General features: G+C 41.8%; 1 protein-coding gene across 1 annotated transcript in view; it reads right to left on the reverse strand.

Moving 5' to 3' along the window:
- The window catches only part of Gab2 (GRB2 associated binding protein 2), a 225,620-nt gene that overhangs the window by 3,402 nt on the left and 203,753 nt on the right, over nt 1–18,465 (reverse strand). Inside the window, exons 4-9 of the mRNA XM_052158471.1 lie at nt 5,494–6,068; nt 4,507–4,577; nt 3,248–3,512; nt 2,394–2,484; nt 1,724–1,826; nt 608–733 (exon numbers count right to left, since the gene is read on the reverse strand). Coding sequence (XP_052014431.1) covers nt 608–733; nt 1,724–1,826; nt 2,394–2,484; nt 3,248–3,512; nt 4,507–4,577; nt 5,494–6,068 — 1,231 coding nt within the window. The remainder of the gene's footprint in view (nt 1–607; nt 734–1,723; nt 1,827–2,393; nt 2,485–3,247; nt 3,513–4,506; nt 4,578–5,493; nt 6,069–18,465) is intronic.

Consider the following 18,465-nt stretch of genomic DNA (forward strand, 5'->3'; position numbering starts at 1 on the left):
GTTACCTTATAAGGCTATGACTTTGAATGTGTGTGCTGAATGTGGATTTCAGGGTGCAGCCTGCGGACTATGTTAATAGACCCCAGCTTTCAGGGCCACCTGCTGGCCTGGGCCCTGCTTTAGGCTCAGGCTTTTAAGAATGCTCCCACTCCTCTTCCTTTGGCCACACCTCCAGGAAAAGGGATGTGTTGGATGACAACAAGCACCAGGCCTTACACATGCTGAGGGAAAATGTGTTGAGGTGGACTTCCCTCTGGCTGTCTGGGCTGAAAGTGGTTCTTGGTGAGGCTTTCCCAGGCCCTGAAGTCTCTTTGAAGGGATGCTGTGTCTCTTTCAGGACTCTGGTCTCATTCAGTTTCTCTCTCTCTCTCTCTCTCTCTCTCTCTCTCTCTCTCTGTCTCTCTCTCTCTCTCTTGCTCTCAAAGGAAAGTGAGAGAGAGAGGATCTTCCTCTCTTATATTGTTGACTGAATCCCTTTGTAATCATGAATAATCCCTGTGAGTATACCCATGGCAAGGACATGAGTGTATTGATGCTCTGCAACAATCATATAAAATGTCTCTGGAGAGGGGTGGGATGAGTCCCCTCATCCCCAACCTCCAGGTACCTTTCGGTGAGGGCTCGGGGAGGCCGGCTGGAAGTCCAGGGCTAGGTAATCCACACTGCCAGTACTCTTCTTTGGAGCTGGGCTGTTAGTGCCACTGGGAACAGGGGATGCAGATACTGGATTTTGCTATGACAAAGAGTAAAACTAGGTAAGTTTAACAACCTAAACCATCTCCTGGAAAACTACCTGTGGGAGCAAGAGCTGCTCTCCTGTGTCCTGCACTGAGCCAGTGCACTGTGACTAGTTATATTCCCATTTAAGTCTTCACAGCAGTCCTGAGTAGACAATCACCACTGTTCACATCACTAGAGGTTAAACTAGGTGCAGGAAGTATAGTGAGTCATCTATACTTGCACAGCTGGTGCACGACAGGAGCCAGGGATGTTTTCTGGCTACCGAACCTGTGCTCTTTCCATGTACCTGCCCCCCACCCACCAGGGAGACTTGAAGCATGTCTTAGGTACTGTCTCTCCTAAAGACCCAGCCTTAGTTTGCAGATCTCTGATAAGCCACATTCTTCCACACTAGGTAATGTAAAGCTTCCTATCACACCTGGTCACAGCAGCTCATGCTCTCCGCCCTTCTCCAGATACCTGAAGAGTCACCTTGTTTCCAGGTGACAGGCCTTCATTTCTTCAGCCATTTTCCATGTGAGAGGTTCTAGGGCTCTGTCTTCAGCTTTAAGCGAGCAATTTATGTCTAAAACATGCCCATGGTCTGACTGTAGTAAGAAGTGATAGTCCCATTTTAATGACTGATTTGTTCCCTAAATCTCTACAGCCTTGGCAGCTGTCCCCTTTTCAGACCCCAGAGAGGAACTGCATTGTGCTCCCTGTGTATTTCTGCTACTACCATCACACTGCATGGAGTTTATATGCAGTCTGTATGTCTCTCCCATCCTGTCACCTAAATTATTGTAGTGAGAGAGCCCACCTGGGATCTTTAAGACACAGATGTCCTTGGGGACAAACCAGTGTGTTTTTAATGGCTAATAACTCCTGTTATTTGACATTCATGTGTCTAGGAAGGGTCTGCAGCAGAAGTTGACTTCTATGGCCATGGACTGAGCCAGGAAGAAGAAATGGGAGGTAGTCCAGTGAATGCTCAAGGACTCACCATAGGGACATAGTTCTCCTCACTGTCTCCTGAGTCTGTGCTGGTGATGCTTTGTGTGGAGATAGGCCGGCAGTACTGCGAGGAACTGGAGTTAAAGGTGTGGCTGTTGGACAGAAAAACAGAGTTAACTCTGAGAAACTATGGCTCTTAGACCTCACACCCTGGCCTCAAACCCAAGCTTCAGGCTTCCATTATCAGATTTAATATAGAAACATTTTAATCTTTTACCCTCCATAGATAGAGGAAAACAATTCCCAAGAGATCAAGAGACAGATTAAGAAAACATGGAAAATAATTGGCATGTGGTATAGCAACAGATGTGGGAAGATCCACCCTAAATGTGTATAGAACCAGCCAAACAGCCTGGGCTGGATGGAACAGCCAGGCCAGGCATGCATCTTGTTTTCTGGCTGTGATGCTCTCTCCACCCCATAATGTTTCTGCCTTGCCATAGGCCTCAAGTGAGCCAAATGAACACAGACTGAAGTTGTGAACCAAAACACATCTACCCTTGTCTTGAAGTGTTTATACCATATATTTTGTAGCAAAGACCAGAAACCGAACAAATCTTCTGATAGCATTATCATCAACATCCTAGGGTCCTTCCTCCTAGGCCAAATATTATGCCACCCAATTCTGACCCCAAGTCTTTGCTTCTACAGATACTCACTTGATTCTGGACCAAGACTTGGTGACAGGTGACTTGAAGGGGAGCTCATCAATGACAGTGTTGTTTCTCAGGTCAAGGGGTGTTGGCTTTGCTAAAGCAGGAACAAGAGTTCAGGAATCAGTGACTACAGTACATAGACACAGACTATATGTAACACACCAGCACATTTACAAAGCTATCACCTTTAAACAGGGGATCTGAGGCTCAGTAAGGACATACAGATGACTTAGTTTCAGGGCTCCCATAGATATCAAACTCTATAGATACTTAAGTCCATGTCTTCACATTCTAAAATGTCCTTCCCATTGTATCTAAGTAATCAATGTATGTGTATACATTAATTTCCAGAATTCAGAATGGGACTCATGGGTCTGACAAGAGATTCTCCCCAGGTTTGTGACTTCTCATGAAAACAGATTGTATTCACAATAGAGATGGTCATTATGACTACTGCTGTTGATTTTGGACAGTGTTATACAAATAACAGTGAAGGAAAGCAAATGGGTACAGGACCCTGTAAGGCTCAAGGTCACACAGAGTCCTGCTAGACACACCCATGGCTTCCATCTCTATCCAACCTCCCTATACCTCCCTTTCAACCCCTACTCCTCAGCCAAGGCCAGAAGAAGCCCAGTTTGGACTCTAGCGCTTTTTCCTGATTTTCATGCAGACCATCACCCTACTACTGCACACCTGCAGTGGACTATGTTAAGCATTCCGGATGCTTTCCCTATAAACAAATCTGAAGTCTGAATTTACATTATCTGCACAGTCCCATATCCTTAAGTCCAGTATCCACCCAATCTCTCAGCAAATGCTGTCCAGAGATGAGAAGGGGGAAAGAGTGGACTTACCTTTTCTGTCAGGCTTGAGATTTCGGTTGACTGGGGGTGGCTGGATCTCACTTCCTCGGCTGGGGCCTCTGTGAATAGGAAGGGCTGTGGACGGGTATCCAAGTGGGTCAAAGTGATGAGGCCCTGGGCTCATGGGGATGTAGACACTTTGGGAATTGTCCCCTGGTCGTTCCATAGCCAGCAGGGTAGAAGAACCTGGGTTCATGGGCACGTAGTTGTCATCAGAGCTGGCACTATTTGATCGACCCACGGCAGTCTTTCCTGGCTAAAAAAAAAGTAAAAGACCTCTCTGTAACTAGTGAAAAGAAGCAAGGTGAGACTGTGTACAAACTGTCCCATTGGTTAGCTACACTTTGAAGGGAGTCCTTAGAAGACCAAATAAGGACGTGTAGTGGGAATCGAGAAGAAATGAGCTCTGCAGTTACTTGTTTCATGATCTCTTGGGAGCCATATCTCTGTGATAAGATTGAAGTACAAAAAACTCTGTGGTTACTTAAATCCATGGCTTGTGGCTAGATATATTCAGGTTCCAGATGCCTGGAGAAGGTAGAGGGCAGTCTAGGCTAGGAATAGCTCAGGATTGACCACTGATAAGTCAATCTAGACCCTGACCAGGACTCTGGAAGGTGAGGTTCATTAGTTACATTTCCCTGTCCAGCATTCAGTGGGACTGGGCTCATTCCAGGTACCTGAGTCACACAGTAGCAAGTTGTAGGTAGAATGACCACAGACTTGTATAGTAGTGTAGCAGTCCTAACTATGGCCATTTCCCAACTCTCACCTAATTGCATAGAAGGGCACATCTACCCACAGGGCTTCTTCACTTTTCTTTCCAGTGGGCTTGAACCAAAGCCCTGATCAGCCTGTTTTGAACTTGGACAACTGTGGTCAACCCATTCCAGAGACAGCCTGAAAGTCTCATGTAAGCTGTCATCTGTCACCACTTCTGCTATGTTCCTACTCTACATGACACCTAGAGAGCAGGGCTGTTGCCTTAAAGGACCCTCTACTTTGGAGTGTGTCTGCTGCACTGTATTCTAGTCGGCCACAGGACCAGATGAGGGTACCAGTTTTACTTCCCCAAAACACCTCTCTAGACTTTGGGCTGGGACAGGTAGGCAGTTCCTGAGGAAAATGCCATCATTCTTTGGGTGATGCACTTTTAGTTATATGGGGCGTAGCTTCTTTCCTACCCTGACTGACCCAAGGGGCCCCAATCAAACCACACCCCACAGAAAAGAATTAACATTCTCACTCACAGATTCAGCAGACCAGCTGGCACTTTCTCCGCTGCCTCGTGTTGGGTACTCATAGGTCTCACAGGAAGAAGCTGAGGAAAGAAGGCAGAGGGTTTATACTCATGCTGAACCCAAGTTGACTCTCCTGTCGCTGTCCAGCATGGCAGTTCTCCTAATATTCATGTCTGTTCCAGTGTGGGTATCTGCAGAGGACCTCCTGACTTTAGCCCTGGGTTCTTCTAAGATCTCCCACTCCGCCCATTCTCACTTCTGGGAATACTTATGTAATTAGTATAAATGCCATTACCAATGTTGGTTTTCTTTTTCCAGCTAGTGAGCTTTCAAGGGCAGGAATGTTTTGTGTATGTGTTATACAGTTCCAAAGCACAGCGTGGCTGCTCAGATAGCCTGACTGATTGCAGAGTTCTAAACTGGGTACTTGGCCCCATAGACCTGAGGCTCATCTTTGCTGCTGTTACAGCAGGGGGATGAGAAAGATTTGCAAGCTCTAAAAACAGCTCACTGAACAGAGAGGGTATGCAGAGTTGGGATTCATCTGTGATAAGTAAGAATAGAACTTAGCAGCTTCAAGTTCAAGTTCAAAATTCAATTAGAATTTTTGCTATAATATGAAAATATCACGAAGATATTTTCTCTTCTCATTTTACATTATTTTCCTTAACTTTGCTGATCTTCTAAATTTGTTTTTACAAATTTTTGGTTTTAGTTTTAAATAAATAAAATAATATGAATTGTGCCTCCAAACCTAAAATATCAACCTCTCCAAGGCAGAGTCTGCTCTACTTCTGCCATGGTGGGTGTCATATTGACAGCTAGGTGGAGGATCAACTGCTAAGGAAATTGCACAGAAGATGCTTCAACTGGTATCACTGAACTGAGTAGTCCTTAGGTTTACCTTGGCCTATGGGTGACCAAGGGCTAGCAATACACTGAGAATGACTGGGCCACCTCCTTGGCCTTCTGGTCTCAGCTACAGATTACACTGACCTCGGTGGAGTCGGCTGTTGTCCATTGCAGGGAGGGTATTGCGCCTGGGGATAGTAGCAGCTACAGATCTGCTATTTTCACTGACTGGAGGTCTTTGCTGAGGGCTGACCCATCGAGATGTTTCTGCCTGACTTGGCTTGGGGGGCCGGGGTGGGGGAGCTATGGCTGAATCTCCAGGAGTGGCCACTGTCATGGCATTGTGGTTCTTGTCCAGTGTGAATGTTCTAGGGATCTGGTAGGCTGAGAGAGGGCTGGTTGGAACGTCCATATTGTCCACAAGGAGGTCTCCAAACTCCCGACACAGGGTGTTGCTAGGCATCTTGAAGGTGTACACATCTTCATTATCAGTCTCAGACCCCGTGAGGCTGCTCTTGGTGTGGCCATGCGAAGCCAGGCTCCGTGGTAGATCATAAGTACTGTCTTTGAATTCTGCATTGTGTCGGCTTGGCTTGGGAAGGCTATAGAAGCCATGGACTTGACTGCCGACTCCATTGATACAGTGCCCATTGCTCTGGGCAAGTTTTTGCACAGCTGAATCACTCTTCTGCCGGGTACCCTGGGAGAAGCTGGCGCTCCTAAAAAAGAGAGAAGAGAAGGGGACAGTGAGAAGAGGACAGCGGATATTCAAAGCATGTAGCTCATTGTTGTGGGAATATTAGGAGTCAGGCAGACCCTAAATCTTCCTAGTTCCTACCATATATTAACTGTAATCTTGGGACTTCTACTTTAGGCATCTCCAAAATAGTAATTAAAATCATACTTTGAAGATTCTTTAGGAAGTCAACTTTAGTGTATCTAGCAGGTGTATGTTCTAGCAATGTTAACCTTTGTGAACTGCTGGACTTCTGTTGCTGTCCCTAGCAGGGAATAAGGTCATTCCTGGGCCCCAGAGATGCACATAAACAGACATACTGATAACCTGCTCACTGAATTATCACAGAGCACCCATGTGTACAAAAGCCCCAAACAGTGGCAAGCTGTGGTAGAAAACAGCAAGTCTGAGTTTTAGTGTTTTCTCTTTAGGTCTGCTCATGGGCACTGGTGCCTGTATTTTAAAGAACTAATTTAAATTAAAGCTATAGGCTTTATCTTCTACCAGGAATCATGGTTTGTTGAGAAGAATCTGGTTCTCTCCAGAAATCTAAAAATATGTAGGTAAAATGACATCCATTTGGGAACTATATTGGGTAGTAAATGGTATTACGTTTATACCTTTTAATCCTGGTAGTGGGAAGTATGGCAATCTTTAAGACAGTAACAGTTAAGAGGGCAGTTTATGTTTAGTTCTAGCATTGCTACTGACATACCTGTGAACATCAGCATGATGCTCTCCTCGGTGTGAGACCTAGTCTCAATTACATCCAAGGGTCCACCTGGATCAGAGGCTCTATAAGCCTTTCATTTCACAAGAGTGGTTATTAAACTGAGTTTCTGCATAAGTACTGTGTTAAGCTGGAGAATGAGGTTTGAGTAGCAGGGAGCCAGGCCTGCTTTCTATCTCTGATGATCCTTTGGAGGATTTCATCTGGGCGGGAGGGGGAGAAAAAGGAACCAACCCCTTCAGCAGTAATTCTGTCTTGTATACCAGAGGTATCTTTAGAAACCTAGTATGCTCTTGGAGTCTTTAACAGAATAAGGTGCAGGCTCACTCTCACCCTCTGTGTTCTCCTGGGTGATGTTTTTTTTTTTTCTTCAGTATTTTTTTTTATTCGATATATTTTTATTTACATTTCAAATGATTTTCCCCTTTTCTGGTGCCCCACTCCCGAAAGTCACATAGCTCCCCCTTCCCTCCCCCTGTTCTCCCATCCACCCCTTCCCACTTCCCTGTTCTAGTTTTGCTCTATAATGCTATACTGAGTCTTTCCAGAACCAGGGGCCAATCCTCAATTCTTCTTGTACCTCATTTGATGTGAGGATTATGTTTTGGGTATTCCAATTTTCTAGGCTAATATCCACTTATTAGTGAGTGCATACCATGATTGATCTTTTGAGACTGGGTTACCTCACTTAGTATGATGTTCTCCAGCTCCATCCATTTGCCTAAGAATTTCATGAATTCATTGTTTCTAATGGCTGAATAGTACTCCATTGTGTATATATACCACATTTTTTGCGTCCATTCTTCTGTTGAAGGATACCTGGGTTCTTTCCAGCTTCTGACTATTATAAATAGGGCTTCTATGAATATAGTGGAGCACACATCCTTATTACATGCTGGGGAATCCTCTGGGTATATGCCCAGGAGTGGTATAGCAGGATCCTCTGGAAGTGATGTGCCCAGTTTTCTGAGGAATCTCCAGACTGATTTCCAGAGTGGTTGTACCAATTTGCAACCCCACCAGCAGTGGAGGAGTGTTCCTCTTTCTCCATATCCTCACCAACACCTGCGGTCTCTTGAGTTTTTAATCTTAGCCATTCAGGTGTAAGGTGAAATCTCAGGGTTGTTTTGATTTGCATTTCCCTAATGACTAATGAAGTTGAGCATTTTTTTTTAATTTATTGATATATTTATTTACATTTCAAATGATTTCCCCTTTTCTGGACCCCCACTCCCTGAAAGTCCCATCAGTCCCCTTCCTTCCCCCTGTTTTCCCACCCAACCCTTCCCACTTCCCTGTTCTGATTTTGCTCTATACTGCATCACGGAGTCTTTCCAGAACAAGGGGCCACTCGTCCGTTCTTCGTGTACCTCATTTGATGTGTGAATTATGTTTTGGGTATTCCAGTTTTCTAGGTTAATATCCACTTATTAGTGAGTGCATACCATGATTCATCTTTTGAGTCTGGGTTACCTCACTTAGTATGATGTTCTCCAGCTCCATCCTTTTGCCTAAGAATTTCATGAATTCATTGTTTCTAGTGGCTGAATAGTACTCCATTGTGTGTATATACCACATTTTTTGCATCCAGTCTTCTGTTGAGGGATACCTGGGTTCTTTCCAACTTCTGGCAATTATAAATAGGGCTACTATGAACATAGTGGAACATGTATCCTTATTACATGCTGGGGAATCTTTTGGGTATATGCCCAGGAGTGGTATAGCAGGATCTTCTGAAAGTGAGGTGCCTACTTTTCGGAGGATCTGCCAGACTGATTTCCAGAGTGGTTGTACCAATTTGCAACCCCACCAGCAGTGGAGGAGTGTTCCTCTTTCTCCACATCCTCGCCAACACCTGCTGTCTCCTGAATTTCTAATCTTAGCCATTCTGACTGGTGTAAGGTGAAATCTCAGGGTTGTTTTGATTTGCATTTCCCTAATGACTAATGAAGTTGAGCATTTTTAAAGATGTTTCTCTGCCATCCGAAGTTCTTCAGGTGAGAATTCTTTGTTTAACTCTGTACCCCATTTTTTAATAGGGTTGTTTGGTTTTCTGGAGTCTAACTTCTTGAGTTCTTTATATATATTGGATATTAGCCCTCTATCTGATGAAGGATTGGTGAAGATCTTTTCCCAATGTGTTGGTTGCCGATTTGTCCTTTTGATGGTGTCCTTTGCCTTACAGAAACTTTGTAATTTTATGAGGTCCCATTTGATAAGCAGGCTGAGAAAGAAATTAGGGAAATGACCCCCTTCACAATAGCCATAAACAGTATAAAGTACCTTGGGGTGACTCTTACCAAACATGTGAAAGATCTGTATGATAAGAACTTCAAGACTCTGAAGAAGGAAATGGAAGAAGACCTCAAAAAATGGGAAAACCTCCCATGCTCATGGATCGGCAGGATCAATATAGTTAAAATGGACATTTTGCCAAAAGCAATATACAGATTCAATGCAATACCCATCAAAATCCCAACTCAATTCTTCACAGAGTTAGAAAGAGCAATTCTCAAATTCATCTGGAATAACAAAAAACCCAGGATAGCTAAAACTATTCTCAGCAACAAAAGAAATTCTGGGGGAATCAGTATCCCTGACCTCAAGTAATACTACAGAGCAATAGTGTTAAAAACTGCATGGTATTGGTACAGTGACAGGCAGGCAGATCAATGGAACAGGATTGAAGATCCAGAAATGAACCCACACACCTATGGCCACTTGATCCTCGACAAAGGGGCTGAAAATATCCAATGGAAAAAAGATAGCCTTTTCAACAAATGGTGCTGGTTCAACTGGATGCCAGCATGCAGAAGAATGCGAATTGATCCATCCTTGTCCTTGTACTAAGCTCAAATCCAAATGGATCAAGGACCTCCACATAAATCCAGACACTCTGAAGCTAATAGAAAAGAAACTGGGGAAGACCCTTGAGGACATCGGTACATGGAGAAAGTTTCTGAACAGAACACCAATAGCTTATGCTCTAAGATCAAGAATTGACAACTGGGTGATGTTTGAACTGAGGATCACTGGTGGATCTTCATCTGCTTTCCCTTAGTGCCCTCGCTAGGAATTTGCTATTTATAGATGTGGCCACCAGGTGGTAGTAGAGAACAGTGCCTAGAAGTTTAGACAGATAATGGAAGCAAGTATGCTGGCCAGGTTTCCTTAATGTGGGCCATATTGGTGGTCCTAATATTCAGTCCCAAATATTTACCAGCCCTTTTACCTAGGTTTTTGTGTTTTATCTACCTTTCCAGTCACTTCCATACCCATAACCAAGCCAACAGCTATGGCCCAGGATAGATGAACATCAGAGCTGAGGCAGGAGAATCAATGGCAGCTACAGAGTGTTCATATTTATCTTTGGTATGTTTCATTTTATTATTGTTTTTGAATTTCCAATTTTCCATCAGATGTTTTCAGCTGATTTTTTTCACTCAACAAACACTTGAGGATGTCTCCCTGTCTAGGCTAGACACAATGGATACAGAAGTGTTACCTGCTGTGTGCTTAGAAATCACAGGAGGTGCCATCCCTGCAAATCACTACAGTTAAGTATGAGTCTGTCAGTGGCCATATATTAACCTTGCCTGGTGGGGTGGGCCTTTCACAGACATCACATCTGAGTGAGTCTAGAAAAAAGAGCAGCAAGTCAAAATAAAGGCATTTCAGTTTGGGGACCAAAGATGTTTAAAACAACTTGGCAAGTTTAAGGATCTACATGCTGCTCAGGCTGGAGGAAGCATGCTGGAAGGTAAGGCAGACAGAAACACTGACACTGCATAATCTCACTCATAGGGAATCCAAATCACTTATCTCAAAGGAACAGAGTATAATGGTGGTTACCAGAAGCTAGTATCATAATAAAATTGCACAATAGTATCTGTTAATTTAAAAAGTTAAGTTAGTTGGGGTTTAGCTATATAAAGAAAGCTGGCAGTTCAGGAAGACTCTGCAGCAGTGGCAGATCCTCAGGTGTTCTGCAGTAAAAATGAACGTTTTCCAGAATGGACTAGTCATCTTCCTTCTTCAATCCATTTCTGCCTTGACTCCAAGTCTTGGGAAACCAGAAATGATGCGTCGTTACCCCTACTGATTTCTCACTTGTTCAGGTCTTACCCTATCTAGTCCAACTTAGTTCCTTCTGATTTTTCTTCTGGATCAATGACTATGACACTTGCTTTCCCAGACTTTTAGAAAGTTTATTTTTTAGCCACATCATTTCTTATTTCTTTTATACATTTTCATATAATGTTATAACTCATACTGTACTGCGATCTTGTTTTTAGTTCTACTCTACTAGACTCTAAGTATATTAATGATGGAAGGACCACTTTGATTTTTAATGAGTATTTCTCCCCACATTGTGTGTGTGTGTGTGTGTGTGTGTGTGTGTGTGTGTGTGTGTATGTGTATGTGTGTGTGTTTGAGATAGGGTTTCTCTGTGTAGTCCTAGCTGTCTTGGAACTTGATTTGTAGACTAGGCTGGCTATAGATTTAGGAATTCTCCTGTTTCTGCCTGCTGAGTGCTGGGATAAAGGGCATGTGCCACCACCACTCCTGGCTTGAGTATATTTCTCATTTAAGGGAAAAATAATGTGTAAATATTTGTAAAAAGATTAACTACCATTTAGCATTTTAATGATTGTCTGTCACTGACAATCTTAAGTCACTTGGACCATCTTCTAATAATTCCAATCCCAAATGAGCCCCTTCTATGAGGAAAGAAAACTGTTGTCTCACAGTCTTTAAAAAATGAGATGATTCAGTTTATCTTGTTTTATGTTGAAGTCCTTGATCTACTTGGACTTGTGCAAGATGACAAATATGGATCTATTTTCATTTTTCTACATACTGACTGCCAGTTAGACCAGCACCATTTATCAAAGATGCTTTTTTTCCCATTGTATATTTCTGGCTTCTTTATCAAAGATCAAATGTCCATAAGTGAGTTGTTTTATTTCTAGGTCTTCAATTCTAGTCCGACCTGTCTCTTTACCAATACCATGTAGTTTTTATCACTATTGCTCTGTAATACAGCTTGAGGTCAGTGATGGTGATTCACCCATAAGTTTTTCCATATGAAATTGAGAATTGCTCTATGTCTTTGAAGAATTGAGTTGCAATTTTGATAGGGATTGCATTGACTCTGTAGATTGCTTTTGGTAGGATGATCATTTTACTGTTAATCCTACCAATCCACAAGCATAGGAGATCTCTCCATTTTCTGAGGTCTTCAATTTCTTTCTTGAGAGAATTGAACTTGTTGTCATATAGGTCTTTTACTTGTTTGGTTAGAGCTACCCCAAGATATTTTATATTATTTGTGACTATTGTGAAGGGTGTTATTTCCCTATTTTCTTTCTTAGCCTGTTTATTATTTGTATAAAGGAAGGCTACTGATTTGTTTGAGTTAATTTTATATCTAGCCACCTTGCTGAAGTTGTTTATCAGCTGTAGAAGTTCTCTGGTAGATTTTTGGGCATCACATGCATACTATCATAACATCTGCTAAGAGTGATACCTTGACCTTTTCTTTGCCAATTTGTATCCCTTTGATCTCCTTTTGTTGTCTTATTGCTATGGCTAGCATAAAACCAGATACACTGAATCTAATAAAAGATAAAGTGGGAAAGAACCTTGAATCATGGGCATGGGGTGAGGTGGGGATTTCCTAAAGAGAACTTCAATGGCTCAGGTTTTAAGATTAAGAATTGATAATCGGGACCTCATGGAACTGAAAAGCTTCTGTAAGACAAAGGACATAGTCAATAAGACAAATAGGCAACCTACAGATTGAGAAAAAAACTTCGCTAACCTCACATCACCTTTTGGGTAATATTCAAAATATATCAAGAACTCAAGAAGCTAAACTCCAAAAAACCAAACAACACAATTAAAAAAAGGGGGGGGTATAGAATTAAACAGAGAATTCACAGCAGAGGAATCTTGAATGGCCAAGAAGCACTTAAAGAAAAGTTCAAAGTCCTTAGAGATCAGGGAAATATAAATCAAAAGAACCATGAGATTCCAGATTACACCAATTAGAATGGCTAAGATCAAAACCTCAGGTGACAGCAAACCTCAGGTGACAACACATGTTGTCGAGAATGAGGACAAAGAGGAATATTCCCCTTATTGCTAGTGAGATTGCAAACTGGTACAACCATTCTGGAAATCAATCTGGAAGTTTCTCAGAAAATTGGAAATAGATCTCCTTGAAAACCTAGCTATACCACTCCTGGGCATATACCCAAAAGATACCCCACAATGCCTCAAGGGTATATGTTCTACTATGTTCATAGCAGCCTTACTTGTGATAGCCAGAAGCTAGAAACAACTCAGATGTCCCATAATGGAAGAAGAGATACAGAAAATGTGATTTGTTTACACTGTAGAATACTACTCAGCTATTAAGAATGAGGACATCATGAGTTTTGCAGGAAAGTGAATGGATCTAGAACATATCATCCTGAATGAGGTATCACAGACCCAAAAGCACATGCATGGTATGTACTCACTAATAAGTGGATATTAGCCAAGAAGTACAGAATACTCAGGATACAATCCACAGAATTCAAGAAGGTTAACAGCTGAAAGGCCCAAGTGAGGATGCTGCAATCACACTTGGGAGGGAGAAGAAAGCAGAAGGCAGAGGAGAGGGAGGGAACTGGGTAGGAAAGGGGAGAGGGAGGTGCAGGAGAAAAGGGGAACATAAGCAGGGATGGGGGCAGCACCAGGAGTGATGCCCCAAGGGCCATCGGAATGAATGGAAATATACAGCCTCGAGGGTTGGGAGGTGGGGGACCCTCTAGAATGTACCAGAGTCCTGGGAGGTGAGAGGCTCTCAAGACTCAAAGGGAGGGACCTTAGATGAAGTGCCCAACAGTGGGGAGAGGGAACTTGTAGAATCCACCTTCAGTAGAAAGACAAGGTATCAAGTGGAGGGATGGGGTTGCTATCTATCCCACAGTCAAAAACTCTGACCCAGAATTGTTCCTGTCTAAAAGAACTGCAGGGATAAAAATGGAGAAGAGACTGAGGGAAAATGAGGTATAGTGACAGGCCCATCTTTGAGACCCATCTCAAGGGGAGGCTGCAGGGCTTGACACTATTACTGATGCTATGATGTACTTATAGACTAGTATGACTGCCCAACAAGCAGGTGAATGTGACAAAAACAGATACTTACACCCAACCAATGGTCTGAAGTTGGGTACCCATGTGGTTGAATTAGGGAAAGGCTGGAAGAAGTTGAGGAAGAGGGTGAACCCATAGGAAGACCAGCAGTCTCAACAAAATTGGACCCCTGAGATCTCTCAGGCACTGAGCAACCAACCAGGCAGCATGCACTATCTTATATGAGGCCCCCAACACATATACAGCAGAGGACTGCCTGGTCTGGCCTCAATGAGAAGACACACCTCGCTGTTGAGAGACTTGAGGCCCCAGGGAATGGGGAGGCCTGGCGGGGTGTAAGGTGTGTGGGGCTGTGGGGACATCTTCTTGGAGACGGGTTGGGATGAGGAATGGGATGAGGAACTGTCAGAGGGCAGAACTGGAGGGGGATAATGACTGTAAAAAAAGATTGAGGATAAAAAAATGAGATGGTCTTTGAGGGTGGAGATATAGTTCAGTTGGCAGAGTGCTGGCCTCCCACACATGTCTGCACTCTTTTCTTTCAGCAGACAGAGGCTGGAGGATTGGGATTTCAAGCTAATCCTTGGCTGCATAGTAAGTTCAAGGCCAGGCTGGGATATGCGAGATCTTGCTGATGGCGGGTGGTGGTGGTAGAGAAAAGAATGAAGAGAAAGAAGTAGGGGATCAATTTATCTTTGTATCTGGAACCCTCTGGCGACAATTTGAGCACAGCTTTTCTATCTAATGAGAGGGCAATGCTGCACTTGTAAAGATAACTGAAATGCAAGATTTTGTATGATGCCTTTGGTTAATCAAAGCAACTGGATGAAGGAGTCAAGGATGTCTTAGAAAAGATCTTGGGAATTCACCAATATGCTGACTTTACCTTTTACCCATCATTTTTCTCTAGACTACTGCTGCTGGGCCAATGATACTAGAATCTTATCAGTTGAAATTGACCTTTTCAGCTTTCAACAGAATTATGGTTTTTTTGGGTATGTGACCTGTCTCAATGTATCACCTCTAACAGGTTTAATAACATCTTTGAAACAGAAGATAGATACCAGCTAGAATCTGTAGTGTTGTCCAAAAGACTAGTGGACAAAACAAATCTGGTGAAACTAATTTGTGTGCAAAGAAAAAAAGAGATCTATCTTAACAAAACAGTTCAAAACTATTTCTTTGACAGTAGATACTGTACTGAACAGTTACTTATTTTAGCTCAGAGGAAGGCCTGGATTTTGAAAACTTGCCATTTCAGCAGAAATATATCACTTAGTAGCTGAAGGAAGAATAGAAGCTATTAGTATAGTAAATAGTAATAAATAATGCATATTTTTATTTCTATGAGATGGCAAACTTACTATAGCTTTATGCCAGGGCACCTACAAATTAAAAAAAGGGAAAGGGCATAGATACAAAGCTGATATTACTACTTTTAGTAATTTATTTATTATTCTCTTTCATAGCCCTGACTCAAAAGTAACTTTAAGGATAAGAATAAGATGGTCATGTGAGACAGTAATATAAAAGTGCTTTTTTTTTTGGACTGTAAATATCATTCCTTTCTTTCTGGAGCAGCTAGTATGTTATACCATACTAGTATGTAGCAGACTATGACAGGATAAAAGTCTGTCCACACCCTGATCATACTCCACACATCTGGAGATAAAGCAGAACTGATCTTTTTCTCTTGGAGACAGGGTTTTGTTATGCAGCTGAAGCTGGCCTTGAACTTTCATCTTCTTTTCAGTCTTCTAAATCCTGGAATAACAGCCTATACATCAATGCTTGGTGGCACTGAGCCATTAATTTGCATTTCCTAAGTGATTGGACATCTGTTCATGTACTTATTGGTCTTTCCCATATTAATTATTTATAAATTAACTTTATCTGTTCAAATATTTTGATCATTAGAAAAAAATGGATTGTGTTGGGTATGTCACATGCCTATACCTCCAGCATTAGGAGGCTGAGGCTGAAGGATCCCAAGTTCAAGGATAGCTTGGGTGACAAGGTGAGACTCTTGCTCACACAAATAAACAAAAAGGTGTGTCTGTCTGCTTATTATGTTGTGAAGTTGTTCTTTTTTTTTTTTTTCTTTTGACACAGGGTCTTTCTAAGTAGCTCTGGCTGTCGTGGAACTCTCAATGGCCTTTCTTTGTATTTATTTTAAATTTAATAATTCATGTACTCCAATTTGTGTTGTCCATTTACTTCTGAGTATGGGGACAATTGGCCTACCAGGAGCCACACCATTAAGAAAACACTTCCTCCAGCTCCCAGTTGTTTTGTGGGGAAGGGGCTCACAAACTCTTCCCACTCAGTGCTAGAATGTTGATTGGCTTGATCGTGTACAGCTTTTGTGCAGACAACCTGTACAAAACTTGCTGAGCTGCAGCAAGTTCAGAAGTGCAGCCACCCTGTCATGTCCAAAACATATTGTTTTGCTCTGGTTCTTTTGACCTCTGACTCTTACCCTCTTTTGAGATGGTAAGAGCCTTGTTTGGTTTTTAGACAGGGATTCTTTAAGTAGCCCAGGGTGGCCTAGGACTTGTCATGTAAATGTGTAGTGACCCTGAAATGTGTAGTGGTCCTCTGGTAAGTGATATTATAGGTCTACATGACCATACCCAGACCATTTTTCTTTCTCATGGGTTTGTGAAGAGGAAAAGTTATTGATTGATTGACTGTTGGTTTGTTTGGCTTTTCAAGATAGTGTTTTCTGTGGAGAGGAAACATTTATTCATTTATTGTTTGGTTTTTTTCAAGACAAACTTTTTCTGAGTAGCCCTGGCTGTCCTGGCCTCACTTTGTAGACCAGGCTGGCCTTGAGCTCACAGAGATCTGCCTGCCTCTGCTTCTTTTGTTTGTTTGTTTGTTTGTTTGTTTGTTTGTTTTGTTTTTTGTTTTGTTTTGTTTATTTATTTTTTGTGATTTGGTTTTTTTTTTTCCCCGAGACAGGGTTTCTCTGTATAACTCTGACTGTCCTGGAACTTACTCTGCAGACCAGGTTGGCCTCAAACTCAGAAATCCAGCTGCCTCTGCCTCCCAGAGTGCTGGGATTACAGGCATGTGCCATCACTGCCCGGCCTGCCTCTGCCTCTTAAGTGCTGGGATTAAAGGCATGAGTTCCAAAGCTTGCCCAAAAGTTTTAATTTTGACAAACACTACTTCATTGTTTTTTCCCTTTTATACTTTTTCTCTTCTGCTTTTGTATTCAATAAAAAAAAAATCTTTTTTTCAATGCCAATGCCAGAGATGTTTTCTTATTGAACTTTTGGAGGATGGAAACAGCAGTGAATTTCACATTTAGGACTCTTAGAAGTTTGAATTAATTCTTGAGTGGTGTTATGTGAAGTAAGAGTTTATGGTATTTTAAAAATTATTTCTATATGTTATTCTAACATCATTTGTTAAATGCTATTCTAGCATAATTTCCTTTCTCCACCATATGCCCAACTGATCAGAGTTTGGCTTGAAAGTTTCATTTAGTATCTATATCTACATTGAACCTGTTTCTCAGCTAGTGATAAAGTGGCACAATATTACTTGTTGGGCATCTCAGAAGAAGCCACACAATCAACATAGTAAACAGATAATACCTTATAGTACATTGTGCTGCAAAGCTATAATATTTGGTAAGTCAGGTATATAAAACGCATTTGTTTTACAGTGAATTCAATTTATATTCAACAGTGTGTGCGTGCACATATTAGTGTATTTTCCTGGACTCATACTTCAGTGGTTGTACTTATCTCTTTACTAACACAGCATCCTAGAGTTTACCAGCATTTAAGTCTTGAAACCAGGTAGTTTAAATGCTTCATTGTTGTCTTTTTAGAAGATTAACATGGAATGTTTAAATTGTTTTCATTTTTACACATATTTTAGAACCAATCTAACAGTATCTATGTAAAAGCTTGTTGGAAGTTTTATTTGCCATTGTATTGAACCTATAGATCGTTCAGAAGAACTGGCATTTTTACTAATATTTGGTTTTCTAATTAATAACTATAGTATATTTCTTTTCTTATTTAGGCCTCTCATTTCTCTCACTAATGTTTTCACAATTCAGAACACAAGAAACAAGAAAAAGCAAGGCCATCAGGTTCCTCCAAATCATAACTCTCTAATTACCAAGATGAGAGAGCCAAATGGGCAAAGTGTTGGATGAGGAATACAAAAATTTTCCTGTAAAAATAATCAGTGACTTCAAAATGACACAAATAAGTAGATACATGAAGTAAGGAAGTCAATTCAAGATCTAGAGACTTAGCAGGAAATATAGATTGGAGCAGGAAGAGTAAATGCATATATACAGTCAGTCAGTTACAAGCATCAGCAAAAAACTCAACCAAGAAGAAGAGAAAGAAATCAAAGATGAAGGACATGATCAAAGAAACATAATACCCAGAATTAATATGGGATAAAGAAATATACAAATGAGTAAAATCCAAAAATTCTGAGATGTGATCAAGAGACCAGGTCAAAGACTCCATGG

Source organism: Apodemus sylvaticus, chromosome 1 (genome assembly GCF_947179515.1).
Source record: "Apodemus sylvaticus chromosome 1, mApoSyl1.1, whole genome shotgun sequence".
Classification (NCBI taxonomy): Eukaryota; Metazoa; Chordata; class Mammalia; order Rodentia; family Muridae; genus Apodemus; species Apodemus sylvaticus.